Genomic DNA, 19,591 nt, shown 5'->3' on the forward strand with positions numbered 1-19,591 from the left:
GCAGGCCCGGAATGTGAACGGCACGAAGCGACCTCAGATGCTTCTGACTCCATAAGAGGAGATGGCGGGCGAGTTGCGACATGCGACGGGAGCGTAGACCACCCTGTTTGTTGATGTACGCTACGGCCGCAGTGTTGTCCGTCCGGACCAGAACGTGCTTGCCTCTGAGCGGAACTTTGAAGCGGCTGAGTGCAAGACGAACTGCTAACAACTCGAGGCAATTGATATGCCATTGCAGTTGAGGCCCCGTCCACAGACCCGAAACTGCAAGCCCGTTGTACGTGGCACCCCAACCCGTGGATGAGGCATCCGTGGAGACAACGGAGTGCCTGGACACTTGTTCTAGGGGTACTCCCGCCCGGAGAAACAGAGGGTCCGACCACGGGCCGAAGGTTTGGCGGCACCTCGGAGTCACTTGGACGCGGAGGGAACCGCTGTGCCACGCCCATCTCGGGACTCGATCGTGTAGCCAGCGTTGAAGCGGTCTCATATGAAGCAATCCGAGCGGCGTTACTGCGGCTGCGGATGCCATATGCCCCAGGAGCCTCTGAAAATGTTTCAGTGGAACCGCTGTCCTGCCTCTGAACGAATTCAGGCAGTTCAACACCGACTGGACGCGCTCCTCGGTGAGGCGCGCAGTCATGGCGACCGAGTCTATCTCCATACCGAGAAAAGAGATCCTCTGCGTGGGGCAGAGTTTGCTCTTCTCCCAGTTGACCCGAAGTCCCAACTGGCTGAGGTGACTGAGCACCTTGTCCCTGTGTTCGCACAACTGCTCTCGCGACTGGGCAAGGATCAGCCAGTCGTCGAGATAGTTGAGGATGCGAACGCCATGCTCTCTCATGGGAGCAATGGCCGCCTCCGCAACCTTCGTAAAGACGCGGGGCGACAGGGACAGGCCGAAGGGTAAGACGCGGTACTGATATGCCCGTCCCTCGAACGCGAAGCGCAGAAAGGGCCGGTGTCGAGGAAGAATCGAGACATGAAAGTACGCGTCCTTCAGGTCTATCGCTGCAAACCAATCTCGGGGACGGATGCACCTGAAGATGCGCCTCTGCGTTAACATCGTGAACGGCAGCCTGTGAAGGGACCGGTTCAGGAATCGCAGATCCAAGATCGGTCGTAACCCGCCGCCTTTCTTGGGTACAATGAAGTAGGGGCTGTAGAACCCGGACCTCATATCGGCTTGAGGGACCGGCTCTATCGCGTCCTTCGCCAGTAGGACAGCGATCTCCGCCCTGAGCACGGGGGCGTTCGCCTCCACTACAGTCGTGAAGTGAACGCCCCTGAACTTGGGGGGACGCCGGGCGAACTGAATCGCATAGCCGAGTCTGATGGTACGGATGAGCCACCGAGACGGGCTGGGAAGCGCTAGCCAGGCTCCCAGACTCCGAGCAAGGGGGACCATCGGCACCACAGACGTACCCGCAGCGGGGCAGCGAGGCGGAACGCAGGGATCCGGCACGGACGGCATGGGAGCGGCCCGAAGCGGGATCTGAGTGTGCTGTGCAACACTTACCTGCATCCGCGGAGGGGACGTGCGAGTGTGGGGAGGCCGCTTGTGTGCGTCCCGACAGCCGGCGTCCCCTGCTGGCGAAGGGAGAGGTACTTGAGGGTGGCGAGGCATGGGAGCGTCGACCACCGCCAAGCGCGCTCTCTTGGCACCCAGAGATATTGGAAACTGCTCTTTTATTGATGTTTTGGGTGCCGCTGGCACTGGGGCCAGCGGCGGAACAGACAAACAAAAGATTCTCCCCCGGCCCTCCTCCGGGGGAAGGAGTGGTGCTGCAGCCATCTCCCTCCGAGCAGTTTCCTCCATCTCTGGGTGGCCCGTCTCAGGGTCGCTTGCGACGACGCTTGCCACCTGGCTTGGCAGCGGCCTGAGCGGGCTGGACATCCTTCCCACGGCCGGCCCCACGCCGTCGGCTGGTGGAAGGCTGCTGCGGTGCCTTGGCGGGGGCGGAGGCGGCGGCGGGTGGACGTCCTCGGCGACGAGTAGTCGGAGGCGCTGCCGCCGGCGGCGGGGTGGAGGCAGCAGCGGGCCGCCGGGGCAGGATGTGCTTGATCGCCTCCGTCTGCTTCTGGGCGGCCGAGAACTGCTGGGCGAAGCTCTCGACCGCGTCGCCGAACAACCCAGCTGACGAGATGGGGGAGTCCAGGAACCGATATTTATCGGTCTCCCTCATATCAGCCAGGTTGAGCCAGAGATGACGCTCCTGGACCACAAGCGTGGACATCGCCTGACCGATGGAACGGGCGGTGACTTTCGTCGCCCGGAGGGCGAGGTCCGTCGCCGTCCGGAGCTCCCGGAGGAGCTCTGGGTCAGGCCTACCCTCGTGCATGTCAAGGAGCGCTTGGGCCTGGTGGACCTGAAGCAGCGCCATGCCATGCAAGGCGGACGCAGCCTGCCCGCAGGCCTTGTAAGCCTTCCCAGTCAGACTGGAAGAGAACTTACAGGCCCGGGACGGGAGACGCGGGTCACCGCGCCAGTTAGAGGCGGTCGCCGGACACAGTTGCATCGCGACGGCGCGCTCCACTGGCGGGATCCCCACGTAACCCTTGGCTGGTCCGCCGTCGAGAGTAGTGAGGGGGGAGGAGTCACTCGGCCGGTTTCTGGCAGAAAAAGGTGCCTTCCACGACCTCGTGAGCTCCTCATGCACCTCCGGGAAGAAAGGTGTCGGGGCGGGACGCTGAGAACCAGCGCGACCCACCCCGAGGAACCAATCGTCCAACCTAGAGGGTTCGGGACACGGTGGAGGGTTCCACTCGAGCCCAACCCTTTCGGCGGCCCGGGAAAGCATAGCAGCCATCTCAGGGTCCGGTGCAGCCGTTGCCACTCTCCCAGAGGGAGGCAGTACAACTGAACCTTCATCCCCCGAGGACTGAAACTCCCCCTCCGATGCAGCGATTGACATCTGTTCATCTGCTGGAGCTCCAAAAGTCACCACTGGTCTCCCGTGGGAGGGTCCAGCGGGTTCTCCTGGAGGCTCTACCGGCTGCGGAGCAGAGGGAATAGGGGCCTGCGGAGATTGACTCGGCGGGTTTGCCCTAAACGTGATCCTCAGATCACCCTGGCCATCCAAAGAAGCAGGTCCACCCGGGTTAGGGGCAGCCCTGGTTCGTGGGATGGGTAAGGGGACTCCCCCAGCCCGGAGGTAGGAGAGTCTCGATCTAAGCTCCGCGATAGTCATGTTCCCGCAGTGGGAACATGAACTATCCACAAACGCCGCCTCAACGTGCTGTATGCCCAAACACGTGAGACAGCGATTGTGACCGTCAGCAGGGGACAGGGAACGACCGCATCCAGAAACGCACGGGTGGTAAGACATCCTGAAAAGGACGGCACGTCACCCGTGAACTCTTTTTGTGAGGAAACGCTCTTGTGCTGAAGCACTCAGGGGGAAACGCGACAGCGCACGGGATTGTTGTGCAGCCCGTGCCTGTACTCAGCAGGAAAAACGCCCAACCAGACCAACAGGATTTGCTGTTGCTGTTAAAACAGCAGTTTTTCTCTGCTTGCAGAGGCAGCCGATGAGTCAGCGCGGATCCCGCTGGAATGTGCCGTCTCTCCAACACGCGTTTCCTGGATTCTCCGGTCTTCTAAATAACTTGCTGATAGCAGCGATAAACTCAAGCAGTGTAGCGTTGAGAGTCCTCTTCATCTGCCGTGTGGCTCCGAAGTGAATGACAGCGTGCATTCGCTCTCGCTTCCTGTTTATACCCGCGGCGCGGGGCGGAGCGCGAGATGCAAATCTCGCACGCCAATTGTTCATTGGCCGGTTCTAGATAGCTCGAAGCTGATAGGGGCTCCCAGAAGTGATCCCAATTCGTCGGTACGTCCGACGTACGTCGAACGTGACCGACTGAATGGGAACAGTTAGTATGGCAAGAGATTTAACTGTCTCGATGGAGCTAAAAGTAGTTTTTAAGTGTAGTATAATGGTAAAAAATGCTTTATTTTGCAGATTGCATGTTGAACCCCTCAACAAGCCGTATTTTGAAACTCTGTGCTGAATAAAAAGGATTTCAGTCTCAGTTTAGCTGCATTTGCTTCCTCATTTTTGTTTCTCTCTCTTGCATGACGTAAATGCTACATCTGAGACTCTTAAAATCACACACACACACACACACACACACACACACACACACACACACACACACACACACACACACACACACACACACACACACACACACACACACACACACACACACACACACACACACACACACACACACACACACACAGAAATGAGGACTGATGTGTCAGAATCTATTCATGCAGTGAATCCCTTGCAGACTGTGTTTCTGTCCGCTGAGATGACACACTCTCCCTCAGGTCTGGCTTGACATTAACATATCTCTTTTGGCAATTGATCATTCAGAAAATTGAATCTCCCCAAAGATTGGAAGCATTGAAACATGAAGAGCGATTAAGAAACTAAAATACTCTTGTTTTGAATGTTAGAACAATCTACAGATGTATGGCAAGTAAAAGTTTAACATTTAATACAATTGACCATTCGCAAAGACCCGCCCCCTTTAGTTACTGTTGCTATGTCCGACAATCCGCGCTCTCACACCACAACACACACACACACACACACACACACACACACACACACACACACACACACACACACACACACACACACACACACACACACACACACACACACACACACACACACACACACACACACGTTCTCCCGCAGTGGAAAACACATCACAGAGCAAAGAGGACACTGACAACACACTGACAGACAGGACAGAGCAGGTTACTTTTAATATGAGAAAGTCTCAACTCTAAAATGTTGTCAGTTTTTAAAGAAATGTAAACCTTTTAATGTGTGGTGGCAGGTCACTGTTGCGCCTCAGTTAAAGCTGCTCGTGAACCGATCATCTTTTCCTTCTAGTTCATTTATAGTATCAAATAAACTTCAGAAGGAATGTTGTTTCAAACGCAGAAAGACGTCAGTACACCGTTTTTCTACGAACTCTCTTGACTGCTTTGTCGGACCCTTGACGGATGGCGGATTATGATTGGTCAGATCGCCTGTCAATCAAACTCCCGGCGAAGGGTGAATTCCAGATATCATGCGATTTTGACTCGTTTTAATTGGCATTGAGAATGCTATATTAACTAGTCATACTTCCATTTACATACTTCGGAAATATTGTTTTGATATTTACAAATGAGTTTTAATTAGTAGAAGTTGTAACTAAAGCTGTCTATAATTATGTGGCGAGGGGGGCAAGCGGCGAGTAAAAGGTCAAAAGCTGAACTTGACCTACTTACTCACCAACGAGTCGAAACCGCATAATATCTCAGATTACAACTACAGATCTGGTCACACTTTACAATAGAAGTGCACTCATATTCAGTCATGTTTATTAATGCACAGATAATCATGAGTTAATGAAGAACTAACCCAGTCATTAATGATAATAAAGAGATCTGATTAATAGATCTAGTAATATAAGAATTGCTATTAATTAAATGTCATCATGGATTAATTTACTATCAACATCTAGTATTAACTAACAGTGTAAATGTGTTAATCACCACAATGAGTCGAAGCCATGGATTTAATCTTGTGTCTTATATCCAGAGATTCATGTATGAACCTAACCCACATTGCACACTCCATCAGGACAAACAGGACATTATTGAATTAGGTGATTCGTGGCTAACTATTATTTCCAAAAATAAATAACCATAAACAGTGCAAAAGTCACCCAATCCAAGTCTAAAACACAATGCAAACGTAATCATGGAAAATCTGGTATTGATCAAGTGTTGATCAAATCAGACCCAAAAAGTCTAGAATTCCAGATGCATTTCATCACTCTTTAATATTACAGACAAACCTCTTTCTCCCAGACTCTTCTGATGCTCATTTCTTCTTTTCCCTCTGTGTAGTACAGTATCTTCAAAGTGTGTGGTGTCAATATCCCTTAGGGTGGATTCTGTTTACCAGCAAGCGGAGATGGAACACATCCTCATTGCATTTGGTTGCATCACAGTAAATTAAAGAACACCTTGCTGATTTCACTGACATGATGCTCATACAGTCAAACCCTACACCTGGTATTGCATCACTTCACATAAGCCAGTGGTGCATATGGGCATGCAATTAAAGAGAAATCTGCCCTGTAATGTTAACCCTGACAAACAGGGCGCTGATGCAATAAAGAAGCCACAGCACATCAGCACATCAGCACATCAGCACTGGACTGTTTCTGTGGATGATCCGAGCATAAACCAAGCTGTCCAAGGAGAAGCAGAACATTTAACAAGTGTGGCGGGACGAGTGAAGACAGACTCGGTGGGCGTGGCGTCAGGCCTCGGAGAGACTTTTATTTAACATAAATGTATTAACATTCACCCAGTAGAGGAAAGTGTTCAAATAAACAGGTTTCAGTCTCCTAGCCGTGCCGTTTTTTGTATAAATCTATAACTGCATTATGTTTAATGCTATTATACAGGAAGAAGAAGAACACCGTATATATGAATAAAAGGGTTGGTAACAGATTTCACTGCTGCCTTTGGACTACACAAACTGAAAGAAGACCAGAAACACCGAATGCATACTTTCTCTCTCTCTCCTACCAGACATGTTGCATTAGAAATGTGTCCTTTTCTTGGATTTTATTAGCTGGGACGGGCAGTTTTATATCACCAAGAAACAAATATTTCACCTTCACAATCAGGAATGATCTTCCTCACCTTTCTAACAGAAAATGACCAACTACTGCTTTCTTCCATTAAACAGAAGAATAGCTGGCATTCAATAGGGTTTTGAAGAACCCAATGCCGTTTGATTGTTCACAATAAAAAAATCCAATACAAATTTTCATTTCTTGTATCTTCAACATGTAGAAGTAAAACACTTGTTTGTTTTCTCAGCTTTGACTGTGATATTTATCTCCAGTGAAAAACATACACTGCATTTTTTTTGTGAACCTCAGATTATCAGCAAATGTTTAAAATCCTCTGCCTTGTGTAACTGAACACATCCGCGCAAGCTTTCGCTTTATTATACTGGTGGCTTTCAGAGCAGCTTTGACATCTCTTTGATGTCTGGCTGAAAAAAAGTTTAAAGCAATGTTATATATTACATTTTAAAAAATAGATTGCTGAACCAATCTTTTACATGTCAGTCTGATATAGGTCACAAAGTGAACGCTCAGATCTATATATAAACACTGACAATCTGAGGTTAACAAAAATATACAATAATTCTTTTCAGACTTTCATAGAAAGATTCAAGCAAACACACTAGATCACCAACACACGTAATCATTTGGAATGCAACCCTAGTTCAGGATATCTAACGTAAAATAAAAACAAGTTGAAACATACGGTATGTGTCCTTTAACCAGGTTTAATGATAACTACTATGTGTTTCATATGAATATATCCTCATTTTCCCGTCGGTGTATTACTCTAATGCTCTTTTGGAGCCCTCTGAACATGGACAAACTCTTTGAAGTGCAAATGTACGCTATCCATAGTCTTATCCGTCCCTGGACGACCACTGCCCTGCATAGGAAAGTGTTTACTGGTCAAAGCCTCCACTGCTTTTCAATTGAGAATACCATCTCAACAGCAATTTGAACACTTTCATAGCATTTATAGCACACCTTTAAGCTAAACTTTTAAAAACTTGTGGTGTACACTACAGTCCTGTGAGACTTCCTGTAGTGACACTTGTGCAGTGTTTAAATCAGACTAAGATTGCACTGCTTGAACTCCTCTTAATGAACTTGCTCAGGTTTCTGTGATTAAGGTTGAAACTATGCAGGGCAGTGGCCAGATTCAGTCCAGCTACCAAATCTAACCCTAGTACCTCACGTCTGTTTCCTTTGAGTGATTCGACAAACCTGTTAAAGCCAACAAAATAAATACAGACCTTACACACAGCCTTTACACCTGTAGAGCAAGAACAATTATGTTGTCGAATGTTTATAGGCCAAGGTTGGCCAGGATCCTTCAGGCTAGGAGAACACACTGCTTCCGTCCAGACTGCCGTACAGGTCTGCCAGCCGCTTGAAGCGCGGCCCACAGTTGCTGAGGTAGTCGTAACTCTGCTCTGAATCTGAGCGGGGCGATTCCAGCGAGCTCAGAGATCCCGCCAGCGAGCCATTCCCCTCGAACACATAGGTCTGCAGAGAATCATACGGTGGTGCTGAGGGATCCGCATCCGTCACTTTCAGCCTGTCCCAGATAAACTCTTCAAAGATGTTGTCAGGAAGAGTTTTGTAAGATGTCCTGGCTGAAGCGGAGTATGGGTTGACAGACGGGCTTTCTGGCGTGACGTTCTGGACCTTTGAATCACGTATGACGTTGAGATTACGCAGCGCAGCCATATCGAAAGCTTCTGTATCTTCTTCACCTCCTCCCTCATCATCATACTGAACAATGTTCTCCCGCACATCCCGCTCGTCCTCCAGGAAAAGAGGCACTTTCCGTCTGCGCTGCATTGCCACGATCAGCAGCATCAGAACTAGAGGAGAGACAGACATGAAGGTTCAGCGCTTGCACGGAATACAACGGAACCAAAATTTGACACAATTTTCTTTACTGTTTTTTATCCAGTTCACTCCAAACCGATATGACTTTCTTTTGAAGAACATCCTGATCACTCATTTTTAACTCTTTCCCTGCCATTGACAGAAATTTCTGCCATTTGTGAGAAAACGATCTGGGCTGCGTTTCCCAAAAGCATTGTAAGCCGTACGAGTGATCTTAATATTAAGGTCTGTTAGTAAGTAGCACTTGAAAATGATCGTAGATCTACGAGTGCTCTGGAGTAATCGTAAAGCTCTAAGTGTATCGTAAGAAGACAGAGTTATGAGGTCACCTACAAGACAACCGGCAGATTACACCTTTAACTTTATTCAAGTGCATTGTGATAATACTATAAGGTTTTGATTGTACTTTATTGCACACTTTTTTTTTTTTTTTTTTTTTTTATATTCTCATTATTATCAATGTTGATTAAAAAAAAAAACAGTTCTGCTGCTTAATATTTTTGTGGAAACTGACTTTATCATCACCGGATTTTTTTTTTTTTTATGAGGGCAGGTAACAAACAAAAAAAATTATAAATACACATCTGAATTAAATGAGGATATTTATTTCGTCTTTTTGAAAGGTATCTTTTCTTGGTTTTTTTTGTTCAGCCATTTTGTCAGTGCCTCAGCCTGTAGGCAGTTGCTTTATATAGACGTGTTTTGATTGCTAATCCACATCAGATGACAATTATTAGGTGAAACGTTCAGAGGAAACGATTCCATATAAGGTTATATTTCATCACTTCACAAATGGACAGCGACTCTTAAGTAGCACTTAGAGCGGGTTCTCGCGCGTTCATGTTAAGTACATTTTTGGGAAACGCACGTGGAATTGCTGTGAGTGATCGTAACTTCGCTCGTAGAACACACTCTTTAGAGCTAAGATACTTCGTTATTGGGAAACCCGGCCCTGGTCTGGATGAAGACAAAAATGCAATTTTCTCAGCTTTTTGCTCAAAATTTTGCTTTTTTAAGAAACGTATCCACATTCAGGTGTTGATAAAGGAATGCATGAACCTAAAATAATTTATTTAAAAGCATAGGCTCTGTTCTTTCTTTTGATATACTGCCTGTTCAGATATTCATTCAACAACATATTCTGGGGGCCATGAAAGTTTTGTGAAAATGATCAAAAATGCTGGCAGTGACTGGCAACTTTTTCAAAAACGAGTTAGTATAAATCAAAAAAGACTGTATAAGCAACATAAAATGGGTCATAAAACACACTGTAAAATGTTTTACGATGTAATCTTAATGGTACAATTATGTAAAATGTTGCAGTAAAAACTTATTAATTCATTTAACTGTAATGTTCCTTGAAGTTACTGTAAGATCTATGCAAAATTAAATTACAATAATCACCTTGTAACAGAACCGGTTACTGACGCTGTCTACACTGCACACAGAATATGTCTGTTCAGTTTCTGATGGACTCTTCTGACAACAGGACACATGGAAACAGAAAAGGTGTTCTGTTTGAATAGCTTATGTGTGTCTCTGAACAGACTTCAGAAGGCCTAACCCTAACCCTAACCCTAACCCTAACCCTAACCCTAACCCTAACCCTAACCCGGGATCAGGAGCAGTGCAGAGTTTAGGCTATTCTGTGTGATGTTAAGTGTGTTTCACAGCTTCTTCTGATCAAGAACCATCCACATAGCCAGGAAGAGACTGTTTGAATTATATGAAAAGGAAATTCAAACAGTGCTAAAAATACTTGTGGAGTTTTTTATAAAAACATTCCTCCTCAGGCTCCATTGCCATCTCACTCATTCTGCCACTTCCCCATATATTACAACGGAAAATAATCTACAACCAAATGTCAACCAGAAAATGCCTAATGATACACCATCCATCAATGTTCCAGCAGCGAGAATGAAATATTGCCCGGTGAAAGCAATATTTCACTGTGATTTTAGTGGAACCTGTGAAGATTCGAGATAGAAAGACATTCACACAGGCCTGAGCAGCTGGAGGATTCAGGAAGTCCCGTACTGTAAGAGATCAAGTGGAGGCTATGGAGATAAAACACTATGGTCTAACTTTAACTGTGTGCATCAGTTCTCTTTGCAAAGTCGTTGTTTATTTGTTAATTAAAGTTGATATTTTGTAAAAAAATCAGGGCTTAAAAACGGAAAAAATTATCAATGGGTTCACTCCGAGCAGAATCGATATTATAGCGTTTCCGTTTTTGCGTTCCTCAATAAACATTACTGTTCCGAAAACGGTTTGATATGAAAAAATACCAGTTAATAACGTTATTTTAATTTAGCCTATACTTTAAACAAATATGTATAAATAGACTTATTTTCACTCAATAATAATATAACGCATGGTAATTAAACTTGAATATTTAATTCATAACATTTTTAAAACCAGAAATACATGCATTAGAATTACAAAGCATAAACAGCGGACCTGTTTTAATGGAGCGTTAGACAATCGAAAGTGCCCTCTTATGCCGAATTATTTTCAGAAGAGTGATAACATTCTTTGTACATAACTTTTTTTCAACACGACTTGTTTTAAAAATTGCATGAATAAAGAATAAATAAACTGGATAACCATTGCTCTTTTAATGCATCGTCAACTGCTAATTTCAAAGCAAACACTGCGCAACACGTTCTTGCATCACATAATCAAATTCAGTCAGCTAATAAAGCTTGATCATTTAATGCAATATAACATACCATTTAATACGAAGCATCAGCCGTCTATAGAGAAAACATTGACCTGTCATTGGCCATCTGAAAGACTATAGGAAAAATGTTTGATAGATGCTATAGCCTGCTTGGGCAGGCTTAAACAAAATCCATAAACTAGCCTAAATCAGTCTATTTGAGCTTAAAGTCTGCACTGCTTATTTAAACGTTCGAAAATAATGTCCTCCAATACTTGCACTTTCATTGCAAACCTCAGCGGGGAAAGAAATGTACTTGAGGCATGAAAATGCGCGCTCTACACTGACTTGCGTACCGATAGATTCATAGATGATGGTGCGCAGGCATTTCACTCACGCTTGATAAGTCAACGTCACATGCTGTACTACTCAATTTATGATTGGTCACTGCCAAATTAAAATATTAAAGAGAACGATAAAATAACGTTATTAACCGGTTAATGGTCATTTCAAATTAACGTTTCTGTTCAGAACGATTCAAATTGATTTGGATTTCGTTTCCGTTTTTGTTCCTCTTAAAATTTTGTTCGTTTCCGGTTTTCGTTTTCGTTCCTTGAACCGGTTCAGAGCCCTGAAAAAAATACATTAAAAAAAATCTTCTTTTCCATTGAACTTGAAGAATCTTTCCTTGTTGTCTTCATTTACATCCATGGTCCATTTTTTCCTGAGGATTTGAAGTAATAAATTGTGTAAACAATCCATCATGTGCTATTAGTAAGAAGTGTGTGAACTCTCTTCCTGGAGTGTAAATGAACCGAGGCTCAGGGCCTTTCTTCCCACACATTAGTGGAACTAAAATCAGTTTCTTGTGGAACTACAACCCTTACATTAATTCACTATCGCTATGTTCCTCACCCTTGAAAACTGAACCTTGAAAAATCTCTAACTCTAACTCTATCTCTATCTCTATCTCTATCTCTATCTCTAACTCTAACTCTATCTCTATCTCTATCTCTATCTCTATCTCTAACTCTAACTCTATCTCTATCTCTATCTCTATCTCTATCTCTATCTCTAACTCTATCTCTATCTCTATCTCTATCTCTATCTCTAACTCTATCTCTAACTCTATCTCTATCTCTATCTCTAACTCTATCTCTAACTCTATCTCTAACTCTATCTCTATCTCTATCTCTATCTCTATCTCTAACTCTATCTCTATCTCTAACTCTATCTCTAACTCTATCTCTAACTCTATCTCTATCTCTAACTCTATCTCTATCTTTAACTCTATCTCTATCTCTAACTCTATCTCTATCTTTAACTCTATCTCTATCTCTAACTCTATCTCTAACTCTATCTCTATCTCTATCTCTAACTCTATCTCTAACTCTATCTCTAACTCTATCTCTATCTCTAACTCTATCTCTATCTCTAACTCTATCTCTATCTCTAACTCTATCTCTATCTTTAACTCTATCTCTATCTCTAACTCTATCTCTAACTCTATCTCTATCTCTATCTCTAACTCTATCTCTAACTCTATCTCTAACTCTATCTCTAACTCTATCTCTATCTCTATCTCTATCTCTATCTCTAACTCTATCTCTATCTCTATCTCTATCTCTATCTCTAACTCTATCTCTATCTCTATCTCTATCTCTATCTCTAACTCTATCTCTAACTCTATCTCTATCTCTATCTCTAACTCTATCTCTAACTCTATCTCTATCTCTAACTCTATCTCTAACTCTATCTCTATCTCTATCTCTAACTCTATCTCTAACTCTATCTCTATCTCTATCTCTATCTCTATCTCTAACTCTATCTCTATCTCTAACTCTATCTCTAACTCTATCTCTATCTCTATCTCTAACTCTATCTCTAACTCTATCTCTATCTCTATCTCTATCTCTATCTCTATCTCTAACTCTATCTCTATCTCTAACTCTATCTCTAACTCTATCTCTAACTCTATCTCTATCTTTAACTCTATCTCTATCTCTATCTCTATCTCTATCTCTAACTCTATCTCTAACTCTATCTCTAACTCTATCTCTATCTCTATCTCTATCTCTAACTCTATCTCTATCTCTATCTCTATCTCTATCTCTAACTCTATCTCTATCTCTATCTCTATCTCTATCTCTATCTCTATCTCTAACTCTATCTCTAACTCTATCTCTATCTCTAACTCTATCTCTATCTCTATCTCTATCTCTAACTCTATCTCTATCTCTATCTCTAACCCTAACTCTATCTCTAACTCTATCTCTATCTCTAACTCTATCTCTAACTCTATCTCTAACTCTATCTCTATCTCTATCTCTATCTCTATCTCTATCTCTAACTCTATCTCTATCTCTAACCCTAACTCTATCTCTAACTCTATCTCTAACTCTATCTCTAACTCTATCTCTATCTCTATCTCTATCTCTAACTCTATCTCTAACTCTATCTCTATCTCTATCTCTATCTCTATCTCTAACTCTATCTCTAACTCTATCTCTATCTCTAACTCTAACTCTATCTCTATCTCTATCTCTATCTCTAACTCTATCTCTATCTCTATCTCTATCTCTATCTCTATCTCTATCTCTAACCCTAACTCTATCTCTATCTCTATCTCTATCTCTAACTCTATCTCTATCTCTATCTCTATCTCTATCTCTATCTCTAACTCTATCTCTATCTCTATCTCTAACCCTAACTCTATCTCTAACTCTATCTCTAACTCTATCTCTATCTCTATCTCTAACTCTATCTCTAACTCTATCTCTATCTCTATCTCTATCTCTAACTCTATCTCTAACTCTATCTCTATCTCTAACTCTATCTCTATCTCTATCTCTATCTCTAACTCTATCTCTATCTCTATCTCTATCTCTATCTCTATCTCTATCTCTATCTCTATCTCTAACCCTAACTCTATCTCTATCTCTAACTCTATCTCTAACCCTAACTCTATCTCTAACTCTATCTCTATCTCTAACCCTAACTCTATCTCTAACTCTATCTCTATCTCTATCTCTAACCCTAACTCTATCTCTATCTCTAACTCTATCTCTAACTCTATCTCTAACTCTAACCCTAACTCTATCTCTATCTCTAACTCTATCTCTAACTCTATCTCTATCTCTAACTCTAACTCTATCTCTAACTCTATCTCTAACTCTATCTCTATCTCTATCTCTAACTCTAACTCTAACTCTATCTCTAACTCTATCTCTAACTCTAACCCTAACCCTAACTCTATCTCTAACTCTATCTCTATCTCTATCTCTATCTCTAACTCTAACCCTAACTCTATCTCTATCTCTAACTCTAACCCTAACCCTAACTCTATCTCTAACTCTATCTCTATCTCTAACTCTATCTCTAACTCTATCTCTATCTCTAACTCTATCTCTAACTCTAACTCTATCTCTAACTCTATCTCTATCTCTAACTCTATCTCTAACTCTATCTCTATCTCTATCTCTATCTCTATCTCTAACTCTATCTCTATCTCTAACCCTAACTCTATCTCTATCTCTAACTCTATCTCTATCTCTATCTCTAACCCTAACTCTATCTCTATCTCTAACTCTATCTCTAACTCTATCTCTAACTCTAACCCTAACTCTATCTCTATCTCTAACTCTATCTCTAACTCTATCTCTATCTCTAACTCTAACTCTATCTCTAACTCTATCTCTAACTCTATCTCTATCTCTATCTCTAACTCTAACTCTAACTCTATCTCTAACTCTATCTCTAACTCTAACCCTAACCCTAACTCTATCTCTAACTCTATCTCTATCTCTATCTCTATCTCTAACTCTAACCCTAACTCTATCTCTATCTCTAACTCTAACCCTAACCCTAACTCTATCTCTAACTCTATCTCTATCTCTAACTCTATCTCTAACTCTATCTCTATCTCTAACTCTATCTCTAACTCTAACTCTATCTCTAACTCTATCTCTATCTCTAACTCTATCTCTAACTCTATCTCTATCTCTATCTCTATCTCTATCTCTATCTCTATCTCTATCTCTATCTCTATCTCTAACTCTATCTCTAACTCTATCTCTATCTCTAACTCTATCTCTATCTCTATCTCTATCTCTAACTCTATCTCTATCTCTAACTCTATCTCTAACTCTAACTCTATCTCTAACTCTAACTCTATCTCTAACTCTATCTCTAACTCTAACTCTATCTCTAACTCTATCTCTATCTCTAACTCTATCTCTAACTCTATCTCTATCTCTATCTCTATCTCTAACTCTATCTCTAACTCTATCTCTATCTCTAACTCTATCTCTAACTCTATCTCTATCTCTATCTCTATCTCTATCTCTAACTCTATCTCTAACTCTATCTCTATCTCTAACTCTATCTCTATCTCTAACTCTATCTCTAACTCTATCTCTAACTCTATCTCTAACTCTATCTCTAACTCTATTTCTATCTCTAACTCTATCTCTATCTCTATCTCTAACCCTAACTCTATCTCTAACTCTATCTCTAACTCTATCTCTAACTCTATCTCTGTCTCTATCTCTAACCCTAACTCTATCTCTATCTCTAACTCTATCTCTGTCTCTATCTCTAACCCTAACTCTATCTCTATCTCTAACGCTATCTCTATCTCTATCTCTAACTCTATCTCTATCTCTATCTCTAACCCTAACTCTATCTCTAACTCTATCTCTAACCCTAACTCTATCTCTATCTCTATCTCTAACTCTATCTCTATCTCTATCTCTAACTCTATCTCTATCTCTATCTCTAACCCTATCTCTATCTCTATCTCTATCTCTATCTCTATCTCTAACTCTATCTCTAACTCTATCTCTAACTCTATCTCTATCTCTAACCCTAACTCTATCTCTATCTCTAACTCTAACTCTATCTCTATCTCTAACTCTATCTCTAACTCTATCTCTAACTCTATCTCTAACCCTAACTCTATCTCTATCTCTATCTCTATCTCTAACTCTATCTCTAACTCTATCTCTAACTCTATCTCTAACTCTATCTCTATCTCTAACTCTATCTCTAACTCTATCTCTATCTCTATCTCTAACCCTAACTCTATCTCTATCTCTATCTCTAACTCTATCTCTAACTCTATCTCTATCTCTATCTCTATCTCTAACCCTAACTCTATCTCTAACCCTAACTCTATCTCTATCTCTATCTCTATCTCTATCTCTATCTCTAACTCTATCTCTAACTCAAATTCAAATTCAAATTCAAATTCAAAATTGCTTTATTGGCATGAATGTAAATTGTACAATATTGCCAAAGCTAGGAATATATGAACATAAATAATAATACATATATGAACATAAATAATTATACGTGAACATTAATAATAATATTAATGATGATAATAAACATCAATATAATAGAGGAAAATATTACAACATAACTTAAACTTAAATTAACAGTGTAACAAATTAGAACATTTGATACCACAGTGTTTTAACATATATATACACTCACATGTACTGAGGGTCACTGTGGTGGACAATAGGGAAACACACTGAGGTCAGACGCAACACACACACATTACACACACATTCACCTGCTGTCTCTCAGGCTGTGGCACTCACATACGTATCTCGCAGCCAGTGCTGCTGTATGTCCCTCTCCTAATATTATCTGTATTTGTTCTACTTCAGTCATGGCTGTAAAGTTCTAAAATAATGTATTCAATTTGTTAAAGTAGAGGTCTCTTATGGACATGTATTTTTGACAGTGAAGGAGGAAGTGCGTCTCTGTCTCGATCTCTCCTGTCCTACAGTGAACACACACCCTTTGCTCTCTGGGTAACCAGCTCTTTCTGTGTCTGCCCGTCTCGATGGCCAGACTGTGTGCACTGAGCCTGTACTTGGTCAGGATCCGTCTCTGCTTTGTGTCTCTGACACTCTGGAGATATTCTTCCAATTCATAATTTGACTTTAGAGTTCGATAGAATTGTAATTTACTTTGTAATTTAGTTTCCTGATCCCAATGTTCCAGATATGTATTCTTAGATTGTTTGATAATTTGGTTTATTCTGATGTTTGTGTGAGAAGCAGTGCTGGTCTGAGACTGGTTAGTGTTAGTAGGGTTAGTCGGGTTAGTCAGTCTCAGAACCAGCTGACTGAGGGGACTTTTTTCGGGGTTCAGTTCTTGGGTTTGTAACGCTTTAAAATGTAGCGATTCTGTGGGACTTGCTTTTAGGTGCATCCAGAATTTGAGGGCTCTTTTTTGCATATTAATAATCAAAGGGAATCGGCCTAATTCTGCCCTACATGCATTATTGGGTGTTTTTCTATGTATTTTTAGGATGAGTTTGCAGAATTCTGTGTGTAGGGCTTCTGTTGGATGTCTGTCCCATCTAGTGTAGCTCTGATCACTGAGTGGACCCCAAACCTCACTTCCATACAGCGCTATGGGCTGAATCACGCTATCAAATATTTTACACCAGATTGGAATTGGTAAGTCAATGTTTTGGAATTTTTTCTTAATGGCATATAGAGCTCTTCGAGCTTTGTCTTTGAGAGCATTCACTGCCATACTGAAACTCCCCGATGCAGTGATGACCAGGCCGAGGTAAGTGTACTGCATCGTGTGCTCTAGGGCGGTGCTGCCTAGACTGAACTGGTGTCTGTGTTCCTGACATCTGGGCTTTTTCTGAAAGACCATAATGTTGGTCTTTGTGAGGTTCACTGCCAGGGCCCAGTTCTGGCAGTAGTTCTCCAGCAGGTCCAGGTGCTGCTGTAGTCCCTGTGCAGTGGGTGACAGCAGCACCAGGTCGTCTGCATACAGCAGGAGCTTGACGTGTTCGTCTCCTAGAGTGAGTCCAGGGCCTGTCGACTGTTCCAGCTGCACCGCTAGTTCATTAATGTAAATGTTGAACAGCGTTGGACTCAGGCTACAGCCCTGCCGCACTCCTCTCTTCTGAGTGAAGAATTCTGTATGTTTGTTGCCAATTCGTATTGCACATTTGTTGTTCGAATACATTGATTTTATGATGTCATAAACTTTACCCCCTACACCGCTTTGTAAAAGTTTGTAGTATAATCCGTTGTGCCAAATAGAATCAAATGCTTTTTTGAAATCGACAAAGCATGCAAATATTTTTCCATTTTTGGTCTGTTTTACGTGTTTATTGATTAGGGTGTGTAGGGTGTAAATGTGGTCAGTAGTTCTGTGATTTGGAAGAAAGCCAATCTGACTCGGACTCAGGACATTGTGCTCGTTAAGGAAGTTTACAATTCTATTGTTTAAAATACTGCTAAATAACTTCCCCAGATTACTGCTCACACAAATGCCTCTGAAATTATTAGGGTCCAATTTATTTCCACTTTTGTGGATTGGGGTTATAAGTCCTTGGCTCCAGATGTCAGGAAAACAGCCTGAACTAAGTACAGTGTTGAATAGTTTGAGCACAGCCGCCTGCAGCTCAGGTGTGCTGTGCTTCAGCATTTCACCCAGGATGCTGTCAGGACCACAAGATTTCTTACTTTTTTGGCTTTTGAGTTTGTTTGTCAATTCTTCGTGTGTAATTGGGAAGTCAAGTGGATTTTGATTATTTTTAATTGTTTCTTCATAAGTTTGTAGATTTTGTTTGATCAGATTATAATTGTCATTGAGTTGTTTTGGTGGGATTTCTTTATATAATTTTCCAAAATGCTTTGTCCAGATATCTCCATCTTGTATTGGTAGGTCTTGTGGTTTAGTTGTGCTCAGATTATTCCACATATCCCAGAACTGATTATTGTTGATTGAGTGTTCTATTTCCTGTAAACTTTTGGTCAGATGGTGTTGCTTTCTCACTCTAATTGTGTCTTTGTATTGTTTTAGTTTTGAACAGTATTCAGATCTTATGTCTGTGTTGTTTGGTTCTTTATGTTTCAGATTTGATAATTTTCTAAGTTGTTTTCTTAATGTTCTGCAGTCTGAGTCGAACCATTTTTCATCTTTTTGTGTTTTTTTAGTATATTTTTTGCCTTTCTTTTTCAATTCACTTTTATATGCTGCTTTTTCAAATATGTAATTGATTTCATTTGTAGCCGAATTCACACCATCTTTGGTTGTTTCGAATTTTGTAGTAATAAATGTATTTATCAGCTTTTTTAGTTCTTCCGAATTTAGGGCTTGAATAAATTTGTCTGGGCTGTCTTGAGCCCATCTGTATCTCTGCTGGACCTGATGCATTTTGCAGGTTTCCAGCCTGTTTTGTTCTGGTATATTGTGTGTTTTGATATAAATGTTAGTTTGGTTATGGTCAGAAAGCGGAGTTTGCTGTTTGACAGTGAATGCACTGAAGGAGGATGGGTCCATGTCAGTGATGGCGTAGTCAACTACACTAGCTCCAAGAGCTGAACAACACGTGAACCTCCCTAAAGA

The 19,591-nt window shown here is 42.1% G+C and overlaps 1 protein-coding gene across 1 annotated transcript in view; it reads right to left on the reverse strand.

Moving 5' to 3' along the window:
* Positions 1-6,335: 6,335 nt before the first annotated feature.
* The window catches only part of LOC307119559 (cadherin-7), a gene marked incomplete at its 5' end in the record, with an annotated part of 85,256 nt that continues 72,000 nt past the window's right edge, over positions 6,336-19,591 (reverse strand). The window contains one exon of the mRNA XM_079805901.1: positions 6,336-8,510. Coding sequence (XP_079662027.1) covers positions 8,002-8,510 — 509 coding nt within the window. The 3' untranslated portion in view covers positions 6,336-8,001. The remainder of the gene's footprint in view (positions 8,511-19,591) is intronic.

This window comes from Gobio gobio, assembly GCF_949357685.1.
Source record: "Gobio gobio genome assembly, chromosome: 23".
NCBI lineage: Eukaryota > Metazoa > Chordata > Actinopteri > Cypriniformes > Gobionidae > Gobio > Gobio gobio.